Below are 23,830 nucleotides of genomic sequence, written 5' to 3' on the forward strand. Positions count from 1 at the left end.
CACCAAAAGTTGGTTAAATGACCGTGGTGTTGGTGTGCTTGACTGGCCAGCAATCTCACCAGACCTGAACCCCATAGAGAATCAAGAGGAAAATGAGAAACAAGAGACTAAAAAATGCAGATGGGCTTCCATACCACCTCAGCAGTGCCACAAACTGATCACCTCCATGCCACGCCGAATTGAGGCAGTAATTAAAGCAAAAGGAGCCCCTACCAAGTATTGAGTACATGTACAGTAAATGAACATACTTTCCAGAAGGCCAACAATTCACTAAAAATGTTTTTTTATTGGTCTTATGAAGTATTCTAATTTGTTGAGATAGTGAATTGGTGGGTTTTTGTTAAATGTGAGCCAAAATCATCACAATTAAAAGAACCAAAGACTTAAACTACGTCAGTCTGTGTGCACTGAATTTATTTAATACACAAGTTTCACAATTTGAGTTGAATTACCGAAATAAATGAACTTTTCCACGACATTCTAATTTATTGAGATGCACCTGTAGATAGAAGGAACAACAGAACAATACATAAAACCCACGTCAGATTGATAGAAAGAAGATAGAACAAACAATACAATGATAGAATGACAGAACAAAGGACAGAAAAGTAGAATGATACAACGATAGAACAAATGATTTAAACAACAGAATGATATAACAAACAAATGCTAGATATAACAATTGAAAGAACAACAGAACGAAACAATATGGCAGAATGAACAACATAATAATAGAACGAAGGATAGAACAAACAATAGAATGACAGAATGTTACAAACACAATAAAATGAATGATAGAACAATAATGATATAACGAACACTAGAACAAATAACAGATTTATTGATAGATATAACTACAGATAGATAGATAAAACACTACATGTAAGGACAGAACGAACAATAGACAGACAGACGGACGGATGCCAGTTTCTGTGTGTTTTGTCTGTTTGTCCTGAGTTTTTTTTCCCCCAGAGTGCCCTTAAATTCCGATAGATGCTGCTCTATCACATCACTGCTCCAGCCAATCTCTCTGTCCATTTCTCCTTCCTTCCTTCTTTCTATCCCTTTCTTCTCACCTTCTCTCACCTCTTCAATGTCAGTGATGGCAGGGCCACCGGTGATGGCTCTGTCTTCCGTAACATGGCTCAGGGTTTGGCCGCCCCATTACAGAATCCATTTTCTACAGACAAGAATCTCATTTCAATTTTAGTGTGCACGTTTGTTTTCGTGTGCATGTGAGTACATATGGTGGTTTTTGTGTGCCCTAATGAACCGCCGTGTGTGTTTTTGTGCACGACTGTGTGGCAAAAGAATGTGTGTCCATTGTCTGTGCATGTGTATGTGTGCACAGAAATTTTGTGCCATTTTATTTCTTCTCAATTAATTTCCCTTCGCAGAATCGATTCTTCCGGTGGGAGTGAGGTGGAAGGGAAAGCAATGCAATTGGTGGGTGGAGCATGCTCACTCGTTCAGACAAAGGGGATTGAAAATAGGAAGGAGAGTTGAACAAAAATAAGTAATATATCTCTCACTCTCTTTCTCTGACTCTGAAACGCAGCCCCATTATCCTAAGTGCAATAATAAATACAGCAATGATCCAGAATTAGTCATGTTCCTCCCCAACCACACAGAGAGAGAACAAAGAGAGTGCAGAAAAAATGAAGGACAGAACAAAAGAAAAAGAGTGAAAGCACAAACAATGCCAGTGGAGTCCAAAAATAAAGAAAACTGTTATGTTACATCAATAAAAAAGCCTTTAAGTTGTTCTGAGAATGTGTGTAGTTCTTTTTCAATCAGTGTCTAAAAATATTTGTGAACCTATGTCAAGAATTACAGAAATTATCTCAGATTTCAATGTTTGAGAGCAGTTTTGAATGTGGACTAATATTTGATTGAATACTTGATTTGAATGCTTGACTTATAATTGACTTGCTATTATCAAAAAAAGTGTATCAAAAGTGCTGACCAATCTAAAAAAATTTTTTATAAAACCATGTTTACTTCTCAATTATGCCCATTTCACATGCAATAAGAACATATTATTAAAGAAAAACTAATTCAATATACAGTAATTCGTCAGTAAAGTCAAGGATGGAGCAGACGAGAATTATAAGACAAAGGCAAATTCATCAGTCCATGTGGAGCAAAATTGTCTGAGATGCCAAATTCTGTGTTTGTTATGACTTATTTTTGCTGTCAAATTAAATGCATATGGTTTTAAATTTGAATATGCCTTGTAATGCAGACACAGAAGCAGCAACTAAATTGTAAAAAAGACTGGACTGGTAAGCTATTGATAACATTGTGGCTAGACATTGAGCATCCCTGAACTAAACATTCTAACACAAAACTGCATCAACAGACCAAAAGAACCAGAACATTACTTGACTTTTACACCATCACACATCGGACAGTTTTAAACGTTCCAAAAATGTTTTTAAGTACTAGAATAGGCTCGGATAAACCAGAATGTTGCTGCCAGAATAAACAGATGACTGATGAATAAACAGCATGTTGACCAGTTCACCAACAGATATCTGGGTCATAATTGTAAATTGATATACCATTATTTTATTAAAATTGTTGAACTATATGTCTTCTATGAACAATCAACTGGTGCTAATCTGTACTAGGCTGATTAGGGTGTAGAGAAATTCAGGAAACGTTGAGTCAAATGAATCAAAGCAGTCATACTGAAAATTTAGGTTTAAGTAAATATTAATTGAAATTCATTTATTTACCAATGTCTGTTTCACTGCAACCCACACAGTCTGAGGTCTCTAACAATCTGAGATTGAATGTTGGGAAAATGCAGCCCTGTGGTTTACCAGCTAATGCAGCATGAAGCTCTTATTTGTAAACACAGCAAGTGTATTTGATGCCCGTAGGGTGCTAGTGTGGTTAGCACTAACGTAAGTGTATTGATTGTAACATTATCACATTTAGTCCATTAGCCACCGCTGGTGCGGCTGGACTTGCCTGGTCTCAGGACATTAACCAGTGTGCACGAGTGCTCAAAAAGATTGGACTGTTGAGGTAAAGTCATCAGCCCATGAGCATTTATATAGCATGCACACGCTCACAGGGCCATAGCTAATGAAATGCATGGTAGGAACGATTCTATGGAGATGCACAACTATTTCAGTAGGATTAATGCAGGATCCAGTATAATTAATTGTAAGCATTTTATGTCACAATAAAACAAAATTCACCATACCATGATTTATGTAATGCAAGCGGGCTATTCATTCTCCAAATAAATAAATAAAATAAAATAAAAACACAAAAAAAGCCTGATACTCTGCTCTGCTGTGCATTCTGAAACTGAACAGACAAGAGTTCACGCGGAGAGCAAGTTGACAGGAAAGAAACAAAAATCTGCTCACCCTACAAAAAATGAAAGGAAGGAGAAGGGGGGCAGAAAGTATGTAAGGGTTTATCAAACAAGTAATTTTAGCAGGAACAGACAAGTTATGTTCCCACACAGGTCAGGAAAAACGGCAGGGCTTACTACTCTGCCAAATGCTTGTTTATTTCTCTTGCATTCATCTAAAAAAAAAAGTGATGGAAAAAGACTTATGATTGATACTGGTAACACCTTACAGTAAAGTTCAATTTGCTAACATGGTAAACATATTTAGTATCGTGAACTATAATGACCAATATTTTTACAGCATTTATTAATCTAGATTACTGTTCATTTCAACATACGCATTTTTTTATTCATGTTGTATCAGTTAACACAAATGTAGTATGAATGAAATAAAATAATGGTACACTACAATTCAATGTTTTTTTTTTATTATTAATATGTTTATTCAGCAGGGATGCATTAGCAACAGTAATACTTTTATTCATTTTTACCTATTACAAAAAAATCTGTTTTTCTGAACTTTCTATTTATTAAAAGTTCCCGAAAAACAAAATATTTCCACAAAAATATTAAGCAGCAAAACTTTTTTCAAAGTTGATAATAATAAGAAATGTTTCTACATTTAATCCAAATAGAAAAACGTAGACAATACCAAGATATACAGTGGGTACGGAAAGTATTCAGACCCCCTTACATTTTTCACTCTTTGTTATATTATATCGTAATTCAACCAAAAAATACTGGGACATGATTTTTTGGCCATATCGCCTAGCTCTAGATGTTAATGGACAAATAAGCCACAATAAGAAATTAGATCTAATATAAAAGAAAATAAATTAAAGATTAAAGTAACACTGAAGAACAGAAATTATCGAGGTTATCAATGCTGACACAGCACAGACTTAAACCTGACACCAGCATAAGTGCCGCAGCTCAGTCCAGAGCTCATCTGCTACAAGCAATTATGCATTAAAGGTCTTTTAGTCTCAGAATCAGTAGTTAAAACTTCAACTTAATTAACACCGATAGAGACCAGATGAGACCGTAATCACTGAAGTGTCTGTCCTAGTATTCTCTGGTGTTTTTCAGAACTTAATAAAAAATAAAAGGTGTGAATGTGTGTATGTGTTTAAAGTGGGTGAGAATAGTATTCCCTTGCCTTCATCTAGACAGCAGAAGGCAAATGGTGCGTGCGCGTGGTTCGTGAGTATTCTCTGCGGTACATCTGCTGTGACTCAGGTGATGGGAGCAACAGAAGGCAGAGGCTGACGCTTCATGTCTCAGGACCCTCTCCTCGGGAGGATAATGAAGTTTTAAACTCACACTCAAGCAAGCAGGAACTAATGAGCAGTACAGACACACACAGCCGCCCTCAGCCTCAAACTTTACATTACCATTACCATATCATTGCCCAGATCTCACCTGAACATCTATAAATAAATGAGAAGATCCTCTGATGCTCAGCGGCCTTGGTTAAACTCATTTTGTGCACAAAAATATCTTAATAAAACCTTGCAATTCATTATTTTAATAGCATAATTTGTGTTATGTTGAATAAAATCAGACATTTTCCATCACATCTATCTATCTTTTTCTGAAGAAAATGTTAGAGATGCTTGCCCTATATGTTATAGGGTGTTCTGCCAGGGCAGGCTTTGCTTTATATGGTTGCTAGGGTGCTCTGGGTTGTTGCTAGGCCACGCTAGGGTTCTTTGAATGGTTCCTAGGAGGCTTAATGGTTCAAGCCAAAAAGTCCCCCAAATTTGATATTCTGGTTTGTAATATTAGATGGACTCTATTAAAATTACACTAATGTTGAAAAGTTTGGGGTCTGCAGCAAAAATGTTTTTGAATAATCTCTTATGCTCACAAGGATGCTTTTATTTGATCAAAAATACAGTAAAAAACTTTTTTTTTTTTTAAAGTTATCTATTTTAATATATATTTTTAAAATGTACTTTATTCCTGTGACGCAAAGCTGAATTTTCAGCAGTCATTTCTCCAGTCTTTGGTGTCACATGATCCTTCAGAAATCATTATAGTATGCTAATTTGATGCTTAAGAAACATTTCTTATTATTATAAAGTGTTGAAAATGGTTGTGCTGATAAATATTTTTGTGGAAACTGAGATTTTCTTTTTCAGAATTAAAGAGAACGTTTTTATATTTAATTTAAGTCTTTTCTGTCACTTTTGATGTCTTCACATAAAACATTTATTAATTTTAATAAAAATAAAAAAAACGTATTGACCTGAAAATTTGGAATGATACAGTAGCATAGATTTTAGTAATTGCATAGTAAAGAAAAATAATATATTGAAATCATGTAGAATCACTGCAGTAATCAGAGTAATAAAAACTTCACGGAGCAGGTCATGGGGGCTGACAAATTGAGATCATGTGACCTGTCAAATACTACTCAGACTACTTTATCTTGGTAACCCCCCAATCATCTGACAGTTCAACTCCTTCAGTAAATTATTTATGGCTCACTATGAACAGACCATTTCTAAATTGTGAATGATCCATTCGCAGTTTCACACTAATATTCCACAATGTTGCATCTGCACCACTTCACTGGCAATGTAAATCCAAGCCTACATAACATAAACAAAATTGACTGAGTGCACATTTAATTATTATATGGATAGCCTGAATAAATGAAGCACTATTAAATGACAAAGCTATATTAATGGTGACTCACAAACTGACTATAATGGAAAATCCTGGAGGAAATGCTGGAGAGATGCATCAGTCAGTGCTGTCGAGATACAGATAAGACAAGGTATGAGTTCATCCTGCAACTGAGTAAATGAACTTAGTAACTACAGATGGGCTGACAGTGATAATGTTTGAAATGGCCAGGCAGAGGAAAAACAGAGGAAATGTAATTCAAAGTCCCATTTTGTCCCCTAGGAAAACAATGGGAAGATATGAGACTGCCAAAAGCAAGCAATCACAGTGTGTGTGTGTGTGTGTGTGTGTGAGAGAGAGAGTGAGAGAGAACAGCAGCACATCCCAGGACAGGGAGAGATGGTCAACATCTCGATCAATAAACTTTAATTGCATTCAGTGGAAGAAATTACCCACGTCACTATGCTCATCACTAATGCCTTTCATCCTTTTCTTATCTTATCTCCATCACATGACCCCTGATCACCAATCAGGGCCCACAGCAGCTGGGTAAATGTAAATGGATAATACAAGACAGGCAAGTGTTTTCAAACTGTAAACATGAACAAACGTAGAAGAGGCTCTGCTTTTATACATTTTTATAAATTACAATTTTATAAAGGAGTGATCTGACACAATCAACATAGGCTCTCTCCACGCCACGTATCCTCACAAGAAATACACTCTTATAAGCATTAGTAGGCTATACATAGTACAGATTAATATTGGGGTACAAATAGACATTAAAAAAAATTATAATATTTATATTTTTATAGTTTTAACTATTAACTGATTTTAATTATAACAATTGAATAACAACTGAATAAAACATTACTGAATCAGTTGTAAGAATATTAATTTTATTTGTGTGTTCACTACCATTTAAAAGTTTGTGTTCAGTATTTTTATTTTTTTTTAAGAAATTAAGACTTCTATTCAGGAAGGATGCATTAAATTGTTCATAAGTGACGGTAAATATTTTTCATTCATACATCCTATGGATGCTGAAAATTGTATATATTTTTTTAAAAATCCATAGCTGTTGAAAGAAATTCTGTTTTATTTTCAGCTTTTCCATTACAGGAATAAATTACATTTTAAAATATATTAAAACAGAAAACAGTTGTTTTTGTAATAATATTTCACAAGATTACAGTCCTGTACTGATCAAATAAATGCAGCCTTGGAAACCATGAGAATTCTTAAACATTTCTCTGACTTTGCCAGTTTTTTCCACCCATCGCAATGCATTATGGTATTGAGCTCATCGCAATGCATTATGGGATCGTGTCCTCCATAAAGGATACATGTGACACAGCTTTAGATTTTGGCTGAGTTTTAGAAGGCAAGTATAATTAAAATGCCTACTTTCTAGAGCAGTGCCTATGACAGCTCAAATGTTCACTAGTTGTTGGAACAGAGCAAAAGTGTGACCGTAAGAAATGTAAAGATCTAGAAACAAGACACATGCATGCATAAATAGTCATACCAGAACAATATTCCTCAGAGGAGGCTGAAGGACAGTAAATAATATCACCTACAACCTTCCTTGGAAGGAAAAAAACTTGGCTGAACCACCTATCCCAGAAAATCTAATGTCAATTGTGAAATAATGATAACAAACTAAAGCAGGGAACCACAAAGAGGTGAGACAGAGCTAAATAAGATTTTACAAGGGTAAAAAGACAAGATTATAGCAGAAACTCAAGTCTCATGGAAGAAAGCCTCTCAACCTGGTCGTGTCTTTTTGTTTTCATAGTAAACAGAGAGTAAAAGAAAGCGATGAATGATCTTCTCTTCCCCTCGGATCCTATGGATATCTAATGGAGATAAATGTAGACCAGTAAAAGAACAGGGGGGTAAAACAGAGAGAGACAATGGGAAAAAGAGACGTATGAAGGGGGGCTGGGTGGAAATAGAGAAGGATGAAAGATGGATGGAGGGAATTAGTTGTTGAGGGAGTGACAGAGAGAAACATTGCTGTGGAGGTGGAAAAACACAAGTATCTCCATCTAACATCATGAAAGATAAATGACAAAACAGCATGTGCAATAGATGTGCTCTATATCAGGTGCGTCGCTTGACCTCTGCTGAAGTGGCACAAGAGTATAGACAATCCATTCACGTTGACTCTATTGCTTATGGGTAATTAATAGACTAGAGAAGCTATAATAAATGACAACGTTATTAAAATGACATTAAAACTATTTTTTTATATTTAAACTATATAACTTATAAACTATAAATATATTACAGACTTTGAATTACATTATAGCAGTTTTACATTATATAAACTATATATATGTCAAAAAATGTATACGTATATATGAAAAAATGTACAATTATTTTAGTTACATAAAACTATTTATGTAATTACACATAATTACATTTGTTTCATTTTCAATGCCCCTCCTCTCAATATAAAGATACAGTACAGGCAGCATAAACCATATTAATATTTTTACACTTCACTCCACCAAAATCTCCATATGGGGAAACAATTCAAATAGGTCTATGGACACAGGAACTATTCAAATACGAGTAGAGCACAGGAAAATGAATTACAATAATACTGGTCAGGCAATTTGATTTCTATGAGCTGAGTTACACTGTGGCCTAATTACTCAGAATGCCCAGGGCTCAGTTCTGGCCCAGTCCCCTTTACCTGGAACAGGTAACAAAGCTGGCACTCTGTAGCTGGACACACACACAAAGTGAGGGCTAATGGCCTGTTGTCAGCATAAAGAGTTAAGACAGGCCTAGACAATGATGCACCTGTATTGCAAGAAGAGATTGGAAATTCACTGCAGGGTTACAAGGTGTTTAGTCCAAGAAAACTGTTCAGGATGAGGTTGGCAAGAAACTTGTGCACTGTGTTACAGGTAAACTTTGCTAATTGCAAGAAGCAATGCCCTTTACTTATGAGTAGCAGTGTTTAGCATGACACCAAACAAATGTTGCTCACAAATAACCTTACTCACTATATGAAACAGTCAATTAAATGCTAGAGACATCTCTTATAATGAATTTGCTGAACTGGTGCATTTCCATCAGCTCCCACATAACAATATTTAGCTAATCACAAATGGTAAGCAGACAAATATATATTCATAAATGTCACAACCTCTGTACTTTTATCCCAGCTGCTGAATACTAGTTTTAAAATAGTTTGGATGGGTTCTGCAACATCTTTACCTATATATGGCAGCCAGGCAGTTGCAAACAAATGAAGAAGTTTACCTGATTGGCAGTGAATGTGGATATTCCTTCACCAATTTCAAGGGTCTGATCCCAAAGGAATGCATGAACTGATAAAATGTACAGCTTGAATGCAATGTTAATCACTTTAGATAAAATCGTCTGCCAAACATGTAAATGTACATGGACAAATTAAGACCTTCAAAGACTGTGCATGTGATGTTGAATGAAATAACTGAAAGCGATTTTGCCCATACAACCAATACTGTGAATTTAATCAAAGTTTCTACTTGAGCTTTTTGATAAGCTATTCAAATCATCGTACAGTTATACCTCTCTAAGAATTAAGAATCTCAAGACCTGCATTTTAAATACTCTGATTTCAGTTTGCATTTATTAATTTAGCTGACACTTTTTCTCCAAAGTGACTTGCGAGGAATACTACAACAAAAACTATTCATTAAAAGGAAATAATAACATTAACAGTACTGCAATAAAAAAAAGGCCAGAAGGGTACAAGCTAGTGCAGAGATCCAACTACAAAGATATTAAGAAAGGGTTCAGTTTCACAAAGGAGTACAGAACAAAAATGACTATGAATAGCTGTGAACTGAATGCTTGAGGAAAAGTTGTGTTTTTATGGATTTGAGAGCTGTTCTGGCTGAGTTCGGAAGATTGTTTCACCAGTGCAAAACAACCATAAAAACAACCCCCCAAAAAAGCATTGTAATCAGCAAATCGAAGGAACCACTGCACCAATGGTCTCTATAATCTCACAATGCTTTTGGGAAATGTACCCCAGGACATTCATCACCACTGCTTTCATCATGCAAAAAAATAAAATAAAAAAAATAAAACAGGTTCATATTTTTTGTCATCATCAAAATTAGAACTGATTTGGCCCCCGGCCTTCAATTTGTGTTTAATGACTCCACTACATCAAGGGAAGGAGAGGGGAGAGAGAGAGATCACTGTCATTTATATTAATTCCATTAGGATCACTCTAGTAACATCATGCCAAGAATACTGAAACAAATTACACTAGCAGGATGACAAAACTAAGAGATGTCCCTCCCTCAGTGACCCTGGAGGATCAAATCTCACATCTGTCCCCTGCTCAACCTTGAGCGGGATGAGTCAAGTTGGCGGTTACGGTGAAGAAATGTCCAGCAAGAGCAATGTTACCATGACAACAGCTGAATGACTGACAGACAGGATGTGAGTGTCCCATTCCAGGAAATCCCCTCGTGCCTGATGTGTAATCCTCTTTATGAAACAGGACAGACTGCTGAGGTATCAGTGAGACTATGTGTGTGTGTCCAATATGTGGGAAAATATGAGCCTGCAACTTCATCTTTCTCAGAAGTGTCTGAAGCTCTTCAGTACCGGCTAAACATCCATTCATCCATCCATCCATCAACCACAATCAAAGTGCCCTTTAACCACTGCTGTGCTTAAGAGATACAAAGCCTTAAATTATTAAACACTAGACAGCATATGTAATAACAGACATCTGCGCTAAATAAATTTGTCATTATACAATGAATGTACAATCATTTAGTCAATCTCACAAACGATCAACCTCAAACATGCACATCTTGACATGTGATCACAGGTTAGCTGGAGTGTGTGAGTCAGCTCAGATGAGAAAGTGTGAGGAGATTCTGACATTTTGAGGGTATGGAATGTCAAAATGAACCCAGTAGGACAGCAAAACGCAACTAAACCACATGTCTAAAGGAGATGCATAATGTCTTGATTCATTTAAAATGTTAAAGCAAGATAATTATGGTTAGGGCCAGTCTAGTTATTGCAATTAATTTATATCATGAACAACAGTGTGTTCCAAACGTCCATTAGTGAACACACTTCCATATTTGCTCCTCTTTAATTTAATATTACAAAAATCACAAATTATAATATTAGTGGAGTAATTTAAGTGAAAGTTTGAATGTCTTGGTATTTGGTACATCTCACTTTTGCATGAAAGACAGCAGCACTCAAGTTGGCATGGATTCCACAAGTTTGTGTAAATCCATGTTATCCCAGCTTTTTTCCCCCAGACTTAACATGGTAAACACCACAAACTACCTCCGATTAGTGATGCAGAATTTGTGCAGAATCTTCTTTCTTCTGCATTTTATATCATAGCTTATCTTGGTTTTCACTTTTTCTAAATCCTAAAAGTTTTTCAAGCTTAAATGAAAAAATAAAATAAAAATAAACATTGTCAATGTGGACTCCAGTGTGTATATGTCTATGTACTAATACAGAATTATGTTTTGTGAGACTGAGCAGAGATATGGCAGTTACAGTGACATATAGAATGGGTACAGAAAGAACGGTTACAGTTCAAGCGAACACTTTGCAGTCAACCAGCATCCTCTGTTGGACCAATATCGAATTGCACAGAGTACAAAATCTGAGACTTTTTGTAGGATTATCCTGCCTTTTAATTCTAAATATTATTTTGTATGTTTTCTTCCACTAATACGAATCATGAAGCACAAATGCACTTTGTTTTTAGGGGTAATACCTGGAGTTTGGCATACTTAAAAGCTCCTATCGAGAAACACATCTAACCTGACAGAAATCTTGTCTTTAGAGAATAGATCATATCTTTGAGATTTGAGATGACCAAGTCAAGTATAAACAGTACAAATCCTCATAGATGTAATGTTTTATTTCATGCTATGACCAGCATTATCACACATAATTACACAAAAGAAAATAAGAGGGGAAAAAAGCCTTCTGAGGCACATTAATTAAATTATATGAAATATATAAATATTTGGTACAATGTAAATACAGTATGCATTGTTCCATTTCCATTCAGGGAATTTGATTTCATGACCAGATTAATTCAAGAGGTAAAATATGTTGCTTACATTCATATTTTCTTTTCTGCTTGAGGCCAAAATAAAAAAATAAAAATTTCCAATGAAATCATTGTATAAAACACTCTTGGTAATTATCACAGGCATGGCAGGCCCTAATATCACATTCATAGAGATGATTATGAAATATTGCATAGTACCACTGTTCATTTGATATCCAACATTGTGCTGAACAACAGTTTATAACATGCAGAAAAAAACAATATAAAATAGCATTACAAATACTGATTCAAGCATTTTACAATTTTTAAACCCACTAAACAGGCCTTTTAAGGTATACAGTGTCACACCCTCACAATATACAATAGAGATAAATCCGTTTTCCTTTATGACATTTAATCTAAGCAATCGGTAATTTAAACTCTCTTTGGTGTCTTTTCCTTGGCATACAGCAGATATTATATATAATAGCCAACCTGTACCATGTGCAACACTACACAAATTCCTTTCAGTAGCACATCTCACATATTGGAATCAGAAAACCACTAGAAAAAGCCTATTCTTCACCATTTTCACCATCATTCAAAGGCAACACTGTTACTGATTGCTCTGTATATGCGCAGCAGCCATATCGTCAGCACACACAAATAGTCTGCCAACTCCCACAGGGCCCTAACGCGATTTATGCTGAATACACATGTAAGTAACATTGTACTTTAATCCTTGAGCATAGTCAAAAAGGTAGAGATGGATAAAGAACAGCCAGAGATGGAGGCCAAAGAAGAGGGAAGGATTTAAAACGCAGACAGAAAACAAAAATGAGTGAGGGAGAGCAGATGTCTACAGTCCCAAGAGTCCCATTGGTTCGGCCTAATCTATACAGTGGACGACGTGTTTGACTTTCTCCATCCATCTCTGCCTCCCACAGCTACCAATGCAAATCTGCAAGAGTGAGATAATGTAGGACCCTTTTACAAGCACAAAAGACACGGAAATACATTCCTCTGTATCTTTACATGTTCCTTCTATCATTTCTCTAAACCTCTGTTGCCCACTCTAGATCTGTCTTTCTATTATTCCAGTTCAAACAGTGCTGGCAAACCTATCACCACAAAATCCCACATTCCAAAGCATCTTTCATATTCCACTTTACCCAGACATATGCAACAATGACTGACAAAGAAAAGCCCTTAGAATAACACTAACACATACTGCTTATTTATGTGCAGCTTAGAATCCAATCAGGAACCAAGAAGATACTAAATCTGCATCAATCAGTGTCGTCAGTTCAACCTATCATTATCCAACTACCCTAAAATAGTCTCTGAAACTTGATACAGCACCATCTGCATTTAACTTAACCTAAAAAAAAAATAAAAAAAAGTCACCAAAAATAGCTTAGAACAGCATTGGTTTCAAATACTCGTTTCTGTGGACTGTACAACAGCTTCTGATGCATAAAGGACAAGGCCTAGATTTGCAAGTTATTCCTTGCCCTTTTCTCGCTTTCTGCTTTTGTTATTTTTGACTGTAGAATAACTCAAGACTCACCAGTTAAAAGAAAGAAAAAAAAGTACCTGAGAAAGGGAGCAAGCAGGGTAACTGACGGACTAAAGAAAGAGAAGATTATGTGATCAACAGTCGCAAACTTCTCCACACATACACACACAAAAAAAATTACATTCGATTTCATCATAATGTACCTTGGCCTAGTTGGTTTTCCAGTTCTACTGCCCTCGGGATTCATTGTGGAATACAGCAGAAAATAGTAGTTTCCTTTCTCAGTAGTATTGAGTAGCAAGTAAAAAAAAAAAGTCTTTGAACTCTACAGAATAGTATCATTGAATAAAGTCTACTTGATGTGCAGTCTTGCCAATGGGGATTTCCTTTGGTTGCAATTGAATTTAGATTTTATATGAGTCGCATAACTAAAATCTATCCTTGCCCGCTTACTTTTGTTCTCCCTGACATTTGTGACACCTGTGAAACTCATACAATCCCTCATTGGAGTGTCAAGCAAGTGCTTTGATTGTAGTCAGCCTGGTTGAGCCAAACAGAGGGAAGAAAACCCTCTGTGGAGACTCAATTTTACTATTTGGTGTGATACAGTAGCACAGTGACATGACTATGTCCTCTATAAGTTCTGTCGTATAGGGTTTATGTCATTTACACCCTGGGCAGCGTGTAAACCAGCTCAGTCCACTTAGTAGAACTTGTCGTCAATGCGGAAATGCGGGCGTGTAACGTCATCTGGGTTGAGGAAGACTGAAATAGACTTGCCAGGGTTTTCTGTCACCAGCTGTTGTAGACGCTGCGCTAGCCGATCATCCTGTGGTGATCCTGCACCATATCCATGGCTAGGTGATGATATCCCATGGCCATTGCTCGCAGCTACTGCGGCCTCACGTTTGAGCTGGCATGCCTGTTGTGCCTGCTCCAAAGCTGCTCTTAAGTGCTCTGCGGGATCAGAACGTAAATGTGCAAGTTTTCGTGCCACTAGCAGGGCAGCGCTGTCCGTGAGGTGCTCCAGCATGTTGCACTGGGGGAGGAAGTAATTAGGACTGTTTTTGCCCAGAATGCAGTGAGCCAAGTCATCAAGTAGACCAAGGAACATCCGTGCAGGAGTCTCGTGATCTGGACAGCTAAGGTAGGTCGTAGGCAAGCGATCACAAGCCCAAAACATCAAGGTACGTAGGTGGTAGAGGCTAAGGCCAGTGCGAGGGCGAGTTAATAGTCTTGACAGTACAGCTTTAGCTGCTTGGAAGGCTTGTGCCATTGGGTAGGGCACGCATTTCTTTAGCTGAACCTCACTGCGGGAGAAGGCAAGTCTCCATTCGCGGTCAGGTCTGGTTGAGGGGCTGGCAGCTGGAGAACAACAAGGAAGCAAGTAGAACCCACTGATGGCCTCCTCCTCAGTTATTTTGCCATCCCAGAAATGGTTGGTCGTGAGCCAGCTCTGTGCAACAGCCGGCCAGCCGCGAAATGACACCACTGGAAGCAAGTCATAAAGGATACGGCTAGTTCCTGCACTGAGAATCAGCGTTGTTAGTGGACCATTCCGCTCCACACGATCAGGAACAGGAATTCCTCTTTGAGGATTTCGCCGCAACTCTTCCACCACTGTTTCAACTACACTCCAGAACCAATCAGTAACCAACAACGGAGAGAAGTAACATCCATCTAATGATTGAGGAGGCTGCAGGGATTGGATTGAGCCTCGTACTGCATTATTTTCTTCCTCCTCATCTTCCACATCTTTATTGTCTCTATTTTCCTCGTCTTGACAGCAGATACTCCAACGTGTCTGCATTGCAGGGTCGCAGAGGCGCAGGCTCAGCCATGAATGGCACGGTGGGGAATGCCGCATGTCCAGTGTCACGGGCTGATTGCGGTCATGCAGTTTAAGAGCAGGCACCAGAAGAGTGAAGTCCAAATCAAAGTCAACACCTTTGGCGTAGTCACCTAGGTCCTCTGGGTTAAGGTCAAGAACACCTTCCCTGGCCCCACCTGATAGCAGCAGGTATTCATTGGCAACCGGCAGTCGCTTGTCTACCTTCTGCACCAGGCCTGTGAAGATGAAGAATATTAATGACAAAAAGAGGTAATATCACCTGACTTTAAAAAGACAAATGAAAGGGTAGGTAGACATAGAATGCGAAGGAGTAAGAGGAGAGGGCAATATTATCATACTTCTAAACAAATTAAAGGGACAGTAAACAAAAAAAAAAAAAAAAAAAATTCATCATTTATTATGTTGTTTGCATGTTGTTCCAAACCTCTTTAGAGTTTCTTCCTTCTGTTGAACACAAAAGAAGATATCTTGAAGAATGCTGGTAACAAACAGTTACTGGTAGCCATTGACTCATTGACATTTTTTTCCATACTATGGAAGTCAATGGCCACCAACAATTGTTTGGTTACCAACTTTCTTCAAAATATCTTCTTCTGTGTTTAACAGAAGAAAGAAACTCATACAGGTTTGGAACAAGTTGAGAGTGAGTAATTGATGACAATTTTAATTTTGAGTGAACTGTCCATTAATGCTGGAAAATTCTGAAAAAAAAAATTGTTAGTGACCTATAGCGTCTTATAAGTTCTTCTTGTAACCAACTGCCAAAATATATGAAGAAATTATTTCCTTACATTATTGTTCCCAAGGAAAGTGCCCTAATAATAAACAACCCTCTACGGACACCTTGGCAATTGAATCGCCATTGACTAGTAAATTTTTTTGTTTACTCTCCAGATTACTATATATTTATATATAAAACGGTTCGTTCTGGTTCTCAAATCTGATTGGTTGAGAACCATGAGATATTGTATTGGTATCGCTACAGGAACGCCCTTTCACAATTTTGTATCACTCCGCTTGTTCTAGCCGGGTCTATGTTTTTTTTTAAATTATTATTCACTGAGCTAATCATAGAGTAGTAATATAAGAAGAAATGTCTAGCTTTGCGGTCTCTCTCGCTCTCATTTGGATCGCACGTCTTGGCACATTGTTTCTCTCTTATAGAGAATGAGGAGTTACGTCACGATCTTTTAACTCCGCATTGCATTTCGGGAAGGCGCCGCCATATTAGCAGGATACGCTATCCGTTCCCATGGTTACTTCTCATTCATTACACACGTTCCGTCGAACTGTAGTATAAACATAATATCACTCTCGTACTCGAGCGATACCGGCTCTATATCAGCGGCTGTGATTGCCGCCATGCTGATATAGACTTGATCGGTGACGCGTCATAGCTGTGTGGGCGGAGTCGGCGTGGGGGAAAACAGTCCTTTCCCCCTCATTGGAAAAGCATGGTGTTGACTCAGAATGGCTTACATAAAATTATTTCTGCTGCTCGACAAAGCAACATACAGTCCTTTCCCCCTCATTGGAAAAGCATGGTGTTGACTCAGAATGGCTTACATAAAATTATTTCTGCCGCTCGACAAAGCAACATACGCATAAAAACTGAGCCGTATTGGGTCGGACTGTCCGTACGGTATCTGTGACTGGACAAACGACCCAACGGAACGGCCAGAGGTGTCGTTTCCTGACATTTTTTGTTACCTAATTGAGCAAGAGACAGCTCGTACTTGAGTGATATTGCTCATATAATGTTTGTTAAATGGCACAGTTTTTTTTAAATATCTGAAAGTACACTCTTAACATCAATTAGCCAAGCATTATAATATGATAATCAAGTATTATTTACTGATAGAACTTTAGTAATTAGAATTAAAACTTGATAACCATGTATGAATGCATATTAGTAATTTTAACAACTTAGTTTTACAGTGTTTCTTTAAAAAAAAATTGGGAAAACAAACAAATACTGATAAGATAATGATAGAATTCTACTAATAAGAACAATATAAAACGAACTAAGGATTAATTCATGAATATCAATCAGGTTGTGTGCGTTTGCTCGAACTGATTCGCTGAAATCAAAACAGGGACGATAATAGGTGAGTGCCAGCCAATGAGATTGTCATTTGTGCATTAGCTCCACCCACTACTGGAGAACCCGGCAGTTCTTAAAAGCTGAAGAATTACAAAGGAACGCTATTATTTTGACAGGAAAATATATCAAAGAATATTGTTTACATGTAGCGCGTCAATTCTCTCTCTCTCTGCGTGTGTGAGAGACAAAGCGACGGCGAGTCGTGCGCCTTCATGGTACGTCAAATACAGGTGCGCTGCGCATCCATTCAGATGAACTAAAAAATTGCACAGATCGCTTGGTGAAACTCGGAAGCTCTCAGTCAGAGAGTGTTAGGCGAGTTAAAATATATCTGTGCTAAACTTATACTTAGCCTCCAACTCACACACTGGCGAGTAAAATCTGAGAATTTATTAGCCATTGGCTAATATTAGACATCATTTAGTCGCCCGGAGTGAAGATTTAGTGGCATATGCGAGTGATTTACTCGCAATGTAGAGGGTTGAATAATCTTCACCCTACTAACGAGGAAAAGCATCACCTGGCCGAACTTCCTGACCTGTTTGTGTCTTGCTGAATGGCCAGAGGTGAAATGAAGGGTAGAAACATTCAAATGTGCAGCCCAATTGGCACACAACTGATTATGTGCAGGACTCAATTTAAAGAAAATTCCTGGCATTTAGATAAATTTCATACTTTTAAATCTGTAAGAATATAAGGCTGTAGAACAAACATTACAGATCATTTTTGTAGAAATACATTAATAGTCTCCCTCAATTCTGCTTTTCAATTCAAGCCACTGCTCTCCTTTTCAGATGTAACCCAGCTCTATACTTTTAAAATGACCATCTTGCCTTTTAATATTTTATGAATGGCAGAAACTTGTCTACACATTTATTTAGGATTATTTACCACAAACTCATTTTATTTCATTTCAAACCACTGTAATGAAAAGGATGCTTTGAGAGGACGACAATTACTGAATACTGCAAGTATAGCTGCCATATGGATGTGTTACTTAATAGTGCTTTAATGACCCATAATCTGAAGACAATCATTCACTAGAGAAATAAGGAAAAGAACTGTCCTCTTGCTGGGGGTGTTAAATTCATGCCGTCCAAAACAAGCAGCAACGACTTTAATTACTAGTTTATTCATTCAAATTAATTTGTTACGTTCATTAGTCCATAAAGCAGAAGCCAACAGCACCAGGTGCATTTCACTCATCACTCCCTCATACGTTCAACATTGACCACTTGAAAACAAAACCAAAAAAAAAATGCCTTCAATACACGAAGCATCACTCTCCATGACAGATGCCAAAGGGAAGCTGGTTAGCATACATGTGTAATAGTCACATATCAGAGCCCAGCATGCACTGCTGTCAAAGCATGAGTTAGGCCTAAGAGTTTGAACTCATTCATTTGACATTTGTGATGTTTAAGTTAAATAACAGTAACATTATGGACTTAAATAACACAAGATGCACAGTTATAATGATGCAATGTAATCTGTCTGTCCAAGCACATATACATTATCATTAATGTGTGTATACTGTATGATGGATGAACAACCTTGGATCCCATTGACTTTCATTGTACTCTATGGCCAACTGGAAAAAAGTGACATGTTTGGAATGACATGAGGGTGAGTAAATGAAGAGCTATCCCTTTAAGACTGACTTTTTTAATTCCTTAATTTAAATGGGCCATATGATGCGTTTTCCATGTTTTCCATTTTCTTTAGTGTGGTATGTAGCTGTTTGGGCATGTATAAGATCTGCAATGTTACAAAGCTCAAAGTCTCCCACAAAAGGATCTAAAAATGAAGGCTGATCCAGACCTGCCAAAAGTTCTGATCAAGTCACGCTTTTGCAAAGTTGGTTCCGATCAATCGGCTTGGTCATCTGCATATTCAGATTTATCTGACTCAGGCTTAAACTGATATGGTAAAACCGACAACATTATTAATATTATTTATAATATTTGGATATTGGTCTTTACAATTGCTTTGGAAGCTGAATTATGGTAAGGGGAATTACATTTCCGACACAATCTTGAGATCTGATGTTCGGCCAATCACAACGCACTGGGTCAGCTGGCCAATCAGAGCACACTGCGCTTTTCATAAGGAGGGGCTTTGTAGAAATCAACATATTTTAGAAAGACTGGGCACAGAGGAGCTACAATGAAAATGTTTTTTTTTCTACAATATCAATGATCTCTTTTGCCATTTACATTTTTAACACTGTTCCGATTTAATTAGCTCCTCTGGGAGAAACACGTTTGCAGGATTGTAGTGAGTCTAGAGGCTGGCATGCAGACGGTATGTTAATGTATGCAGGTCATGGAAGCGTGAAAATAGAAATCATGATGATTGCTAAAGGAAGCAGACAACAATGCCAATTTAAATCAAGGCACATGCTTTACATGGATCTATTCAGGTATTCTGAAGTGAATTAAAATCTAAACCCTGATGGACAGGTAAGGGTCACCAAAACTAGAGCATCAGTTTTTCATTCATACATAACGAGGCAGAATTTTCTAAATGAATGCTAAGGAGCAACCTACCTAGCATAAAAATAAAAAGCTTTCTACCCATAACTCTCAGTAGGTGTGTGATGGATGTTGCTTTGAAAATGTCTGCATATGTTTAGGGAGCAAGAGATGGAAACAGCAAGCAAGAATAATAAGTAGGCTTTTGGCTGAACATCAAGGGGTTAAAGACGAGAGAAAAAGGGAAATGAAAGCAACAGGAGGCAGACAAAAAGAAACACAAGAGTTACACTAGCAGGAAAAAATTATAATTCAACCTTGTCAGTAAACAAAGTTCCAAAAGTAAATCCAAGTACTGTATCATTCACAGGTAACAATGCAACATGTGAAACAAAAACAGAAGAGTGGAGAAGAGAGGAGGCTATGGCTAAAAAAAACAGCAGGTGAGGGAGGAAAAACTGAATGAGAGAAAAAGAGAAACTGTCACATAATCCAGCATTTGACAGGATTATGTGAAGCAGCTTCAGTGGTGTTTTTAAAGAACAATACAGTTCTGCAAATCTGTCTCTCCCTCACTTATGTCATACAAAAAGGATGACATTTATTGTGTTTACACTGTGGCAGGGGAGGGCAAGAAATGGGTGTTGGGGGAGATCTGGTGTGATATACTGAGGGGGGGAAAAAACAAGGGCAACTAGAGACATCTGCTGGACAAACAGCTTCACTTGGCCCAAGCTCGGAATCAGAGGCCTGGATAAATAAAGCTTATCAGTACAATAAAATCTTCCTTAAAAACTGAAATTTCTGGCCAGAAATGGGATACTTGGTCTTTCACATCTGTTTTAGAAAATTCACAATTGCCATGAAGAGTTTTCTTCATTCTTAGCATCCTTTTCCTGAATGTGAATAAGAATATTGAAGATATTTGCATGTTGTATATATTATTAGTATTTTTTTTAAATGTTATTAATATTATATACAGATAAACCGTTACTTAGACACACACACGTGTATGTGTATGTGTGTACTGGTTTATATATCCTGGTGGGGACTTAAACCTGACTACTCACAGACTCATGGGGACTCGTGTCACGGTGGGGACCTAAATTGTGGTCCCCACGGGTACAAAAGCTTATAAATCATACAGAGTGAAGTTTTTTGAAAATCTAAAAATGCAGAAAGTTTCCTGTGAGGTGTAGGTTTAGGGGTAGGGTTGGTGTAGGGCAATAGAATATAGGGTCTGTACAGTAGAAAAACCATTACGCCTATGGAGAGTCCCCACAAGGATAGCTGACCAGACATATGTGTGTGTGTGTGTGTGTGTGTGTGTGTGTGTGTGTGTGTGTGCGTGTGTGCGTGTGTGAGTGAGAGAGATTTTATTGTTCTGACTCAAACAACTACAGCAGTAATATAAAGATGTTTGGAGGACAGTATTAATATTATTTATATATGCATGTACACGGTGATATTCTCACCCAGCATATTAAAGATGAAGTCTTTGGCCGTGTGCACCTCGAGCGCGGTCTGGTCTCCGAACTCCTCCTGTTCCAGCTGCACGAGCTCCTGCACCTGAGCCGACAGCTGCTCCAGCGTCGTGCCCGACCGGAAGTCCACCTCGGACAGCCGCTTCACCGTCGCCGGCGGACGCGGGGCCACGGCACTCATGAGCGTCTCCATTGAGCATTACCTGAGAGAAACCATAACAATATTCCCAATACTGTCACAAAATCATCACACGAATCAATATGAGTATCAACGACTCGCAATAAATGTATGAATTTTAATTTAGTTTTAATTTTAAACGTTTTACGCCATCAAGTAATAAACACACTAAACCGCTGATGCAGAAAACCCGTATTTACTCAGTAACTTTACCACTAATTACCCATCTCAAACTCAGATTAATTTTTAATACCACCTAAATAGTTAAACGCAGGTTAGTTATTCATAGCGGCTGAAGCGGAATGTAGGTCAGTGGGCAGATTAATCAGCTAAGTTAATTAGCCAGCTAATGTCTCTCTAGCGAGACATTACTACTGAACTACTTGACAGGTCATTATTATAAACGTAGCAACACCTCTGAAATATGTCATCTAAACAAGAATTCCACATGACGTATTATATGAGAGGGAACAGATTATTTTTATGTGACAAACGATCATGAGATGCGTGAAGATCAAGCAGTCCAAATGAGCCGACTAGCAGGTGTGGAGCGAGCTAACGTGCTAACCAGCTAAACTTCACCAGATTCAGCGATTATATTCATTGTTTATAGTGGACACACACACCCGGTTTTCCGCTGGCTCGGCGCACTCTGCCTTAGACCCCGGGTTGTTTGTTGTGATTTCTTTTCTGAAACAAGATTTCAGCTCGCGTCATCTCCAACAGGTCCCCCCTGCGCGCAGCTTCCCACTGGCAACACTTTCACCGGAAATCACGGAGCTCCACCGAGAATCCTGGGATTAGTAGTACTTCTACCGGGACACAAATCTATCCAGGCCATCAGCTTTAGGTGCAATTATACATAATATTTATGTGCACCGATTTATGTCTCACAATAAACAATCGACGTTGTTTTAACGCTGTTAAATATTTAAGTTCTGCTATTTTATTCTATTATAAACATATCTCTATATTTTATTATAATAATTTAGTTTAATTTTTAAACAAGGACAGAAATGATCATTGGTAAAAAGTGGACACCCATTCCTGAAAGGCAGCTATATATACACACACATTATATATATACACATATGCTATCTACAGGTGCATCTCAATAAATTTGAATGTTGTGGAAAAGTTCATATGAATGTTTGTGGCTTACCCTCCTTGTGAAAGGTGTCAGTGATTTTCTTCTGGACAACTGTCAGATCAGCAATCTTCCCCATGATTGTGTAGCCTAGTGAACCAAACTGAGAGACCATTTTGAAGGCTCAGGAAACCTTTGCAGGTGTTTTGAGTTGATTAGCTGAGTGGCATGTCACCATATTCTAATTGGTTGAGATAGTGAATTGGTGGGTTTTTGTTAAATGTGAGCCAAAATCATCACAATTAAAAGAAGACTTAAACTCCTTCAGTCTGTGTGCACTGAATTTATTCAATACACGAGTTTCACAATTTGAGTTGAATTACTGAAATAAATGAACTTTTCCACGACATTCTAATTTATTGAGATGCACCTGTATATACACAGTATATTATTTGAAATCTTTTGTAACAAATGTTTGTTACAAATGTAAAAAATGGTATAAATGTATTTTTCAAAAATATATATTTTGTAATATTTGTAACAAACATTTGTTACAAAAGATTTCAAATGAATTCTGTTCTTCTGAACTTTCTATTAATCAAAGAACAAAATGAATCAGTTTCCACAAAAAAGAAGCAGCTCAATTGTTTTTAACATTGATAACAAAAATGTTTTTGCACACCAAACCAGCATTAGAATGATTTCTGAAGAACCACGTGACACTGAGGACTGAAACTTCAATGTTGCCGTCACAGAATTTTATTTAAAAATACATTGAGATAGAAAACAGCTGTTTTAAATTGTTAAAAAAAAAATATTACTGCATGTTATAGTATTTTTAATCAATGCAGCCTTGGCGACAATATGAGACGACTTATAAAAAAAAAATTTTTTTAATAAATTTGAAGTTTCATAATTGAAGATTTTCATAACAAATATTGTTCAAAAGCAGCTTTCATACAGCCTTGGAATCTTCAGAGAGCAAGATAAAGGTTATCGTGAGGAGGAACTCCCGGGAAAGATACAACATTTTCATAACATTATTTTTCATAAAACTGAATGCGGATTTG

The 23,830-nt window shown here is 37.4% G+C and overlaps 1 protein-coding gene across 3 annotated transcripts; it reads right to left on the reverse strand.

The window, feature by feature from the left end:
• Positions 1-12,178: 12,178 nt before the first annotated feature.
• Positions 12,179-22,503, reverse strand: LOC107564774 (protein MB21D2-like). Of its 3 annotated transcripts, none has more exons than XM_016249925.1 (3): positions 22,300-22,503; positions 21,487-21,698; positions 12,179-15,648 (listed from the first exon to the last, which is right to left on the reverse strand). In XM_016249925.1, exons 2-3 carry the CDS (start codon positions 21,686-21,688, stop codon positions 14,285-14,287), a joined length of 1,566 nt encoding a protein of 521 aa, XP_016105411.1. In that variant the 5' UTR covers positions 21,689-21,698; positions 22,300-22,503; the 3' UTR covers positions 12,179-14,284. The 3 variants fall into 3 exon arrangements, with proteins under 3 accessions (XP_016105411.1, XP_016105414.1, XP_016105412.1); XM_016249928.1 differs by lacking the exon at positions 22,300-22,503 and adding an exon at positions 22,089-22,174; XM_016249926.1 differs by lacking the exon at positions 22,300-22,503 and adding an exon at positions 21,930-22,077.
• Positions 22,504-23,830: the final 1,327 nt, after the last annotated feature.

This window comes from Sinocyclocheilus grahami, unplaced genomic scaffold (genome assembly GCF_001515645.1).
Source record: "Sinocyclocheilus grahami isolate Dianchi unplaced genomic scaffold, SAMN03320097.WGS_v1.1 scaffold961.1, whole genome shotgun sequence".
Classification (NCBI taxonomy): domain Eukaryota; kingdom Metazoa; phylum Chordata; class Actinopteri; order Cypriniformes; family Cyprinidae; genus Sinocyclocheilus; species Sinocyclocheilus grahami.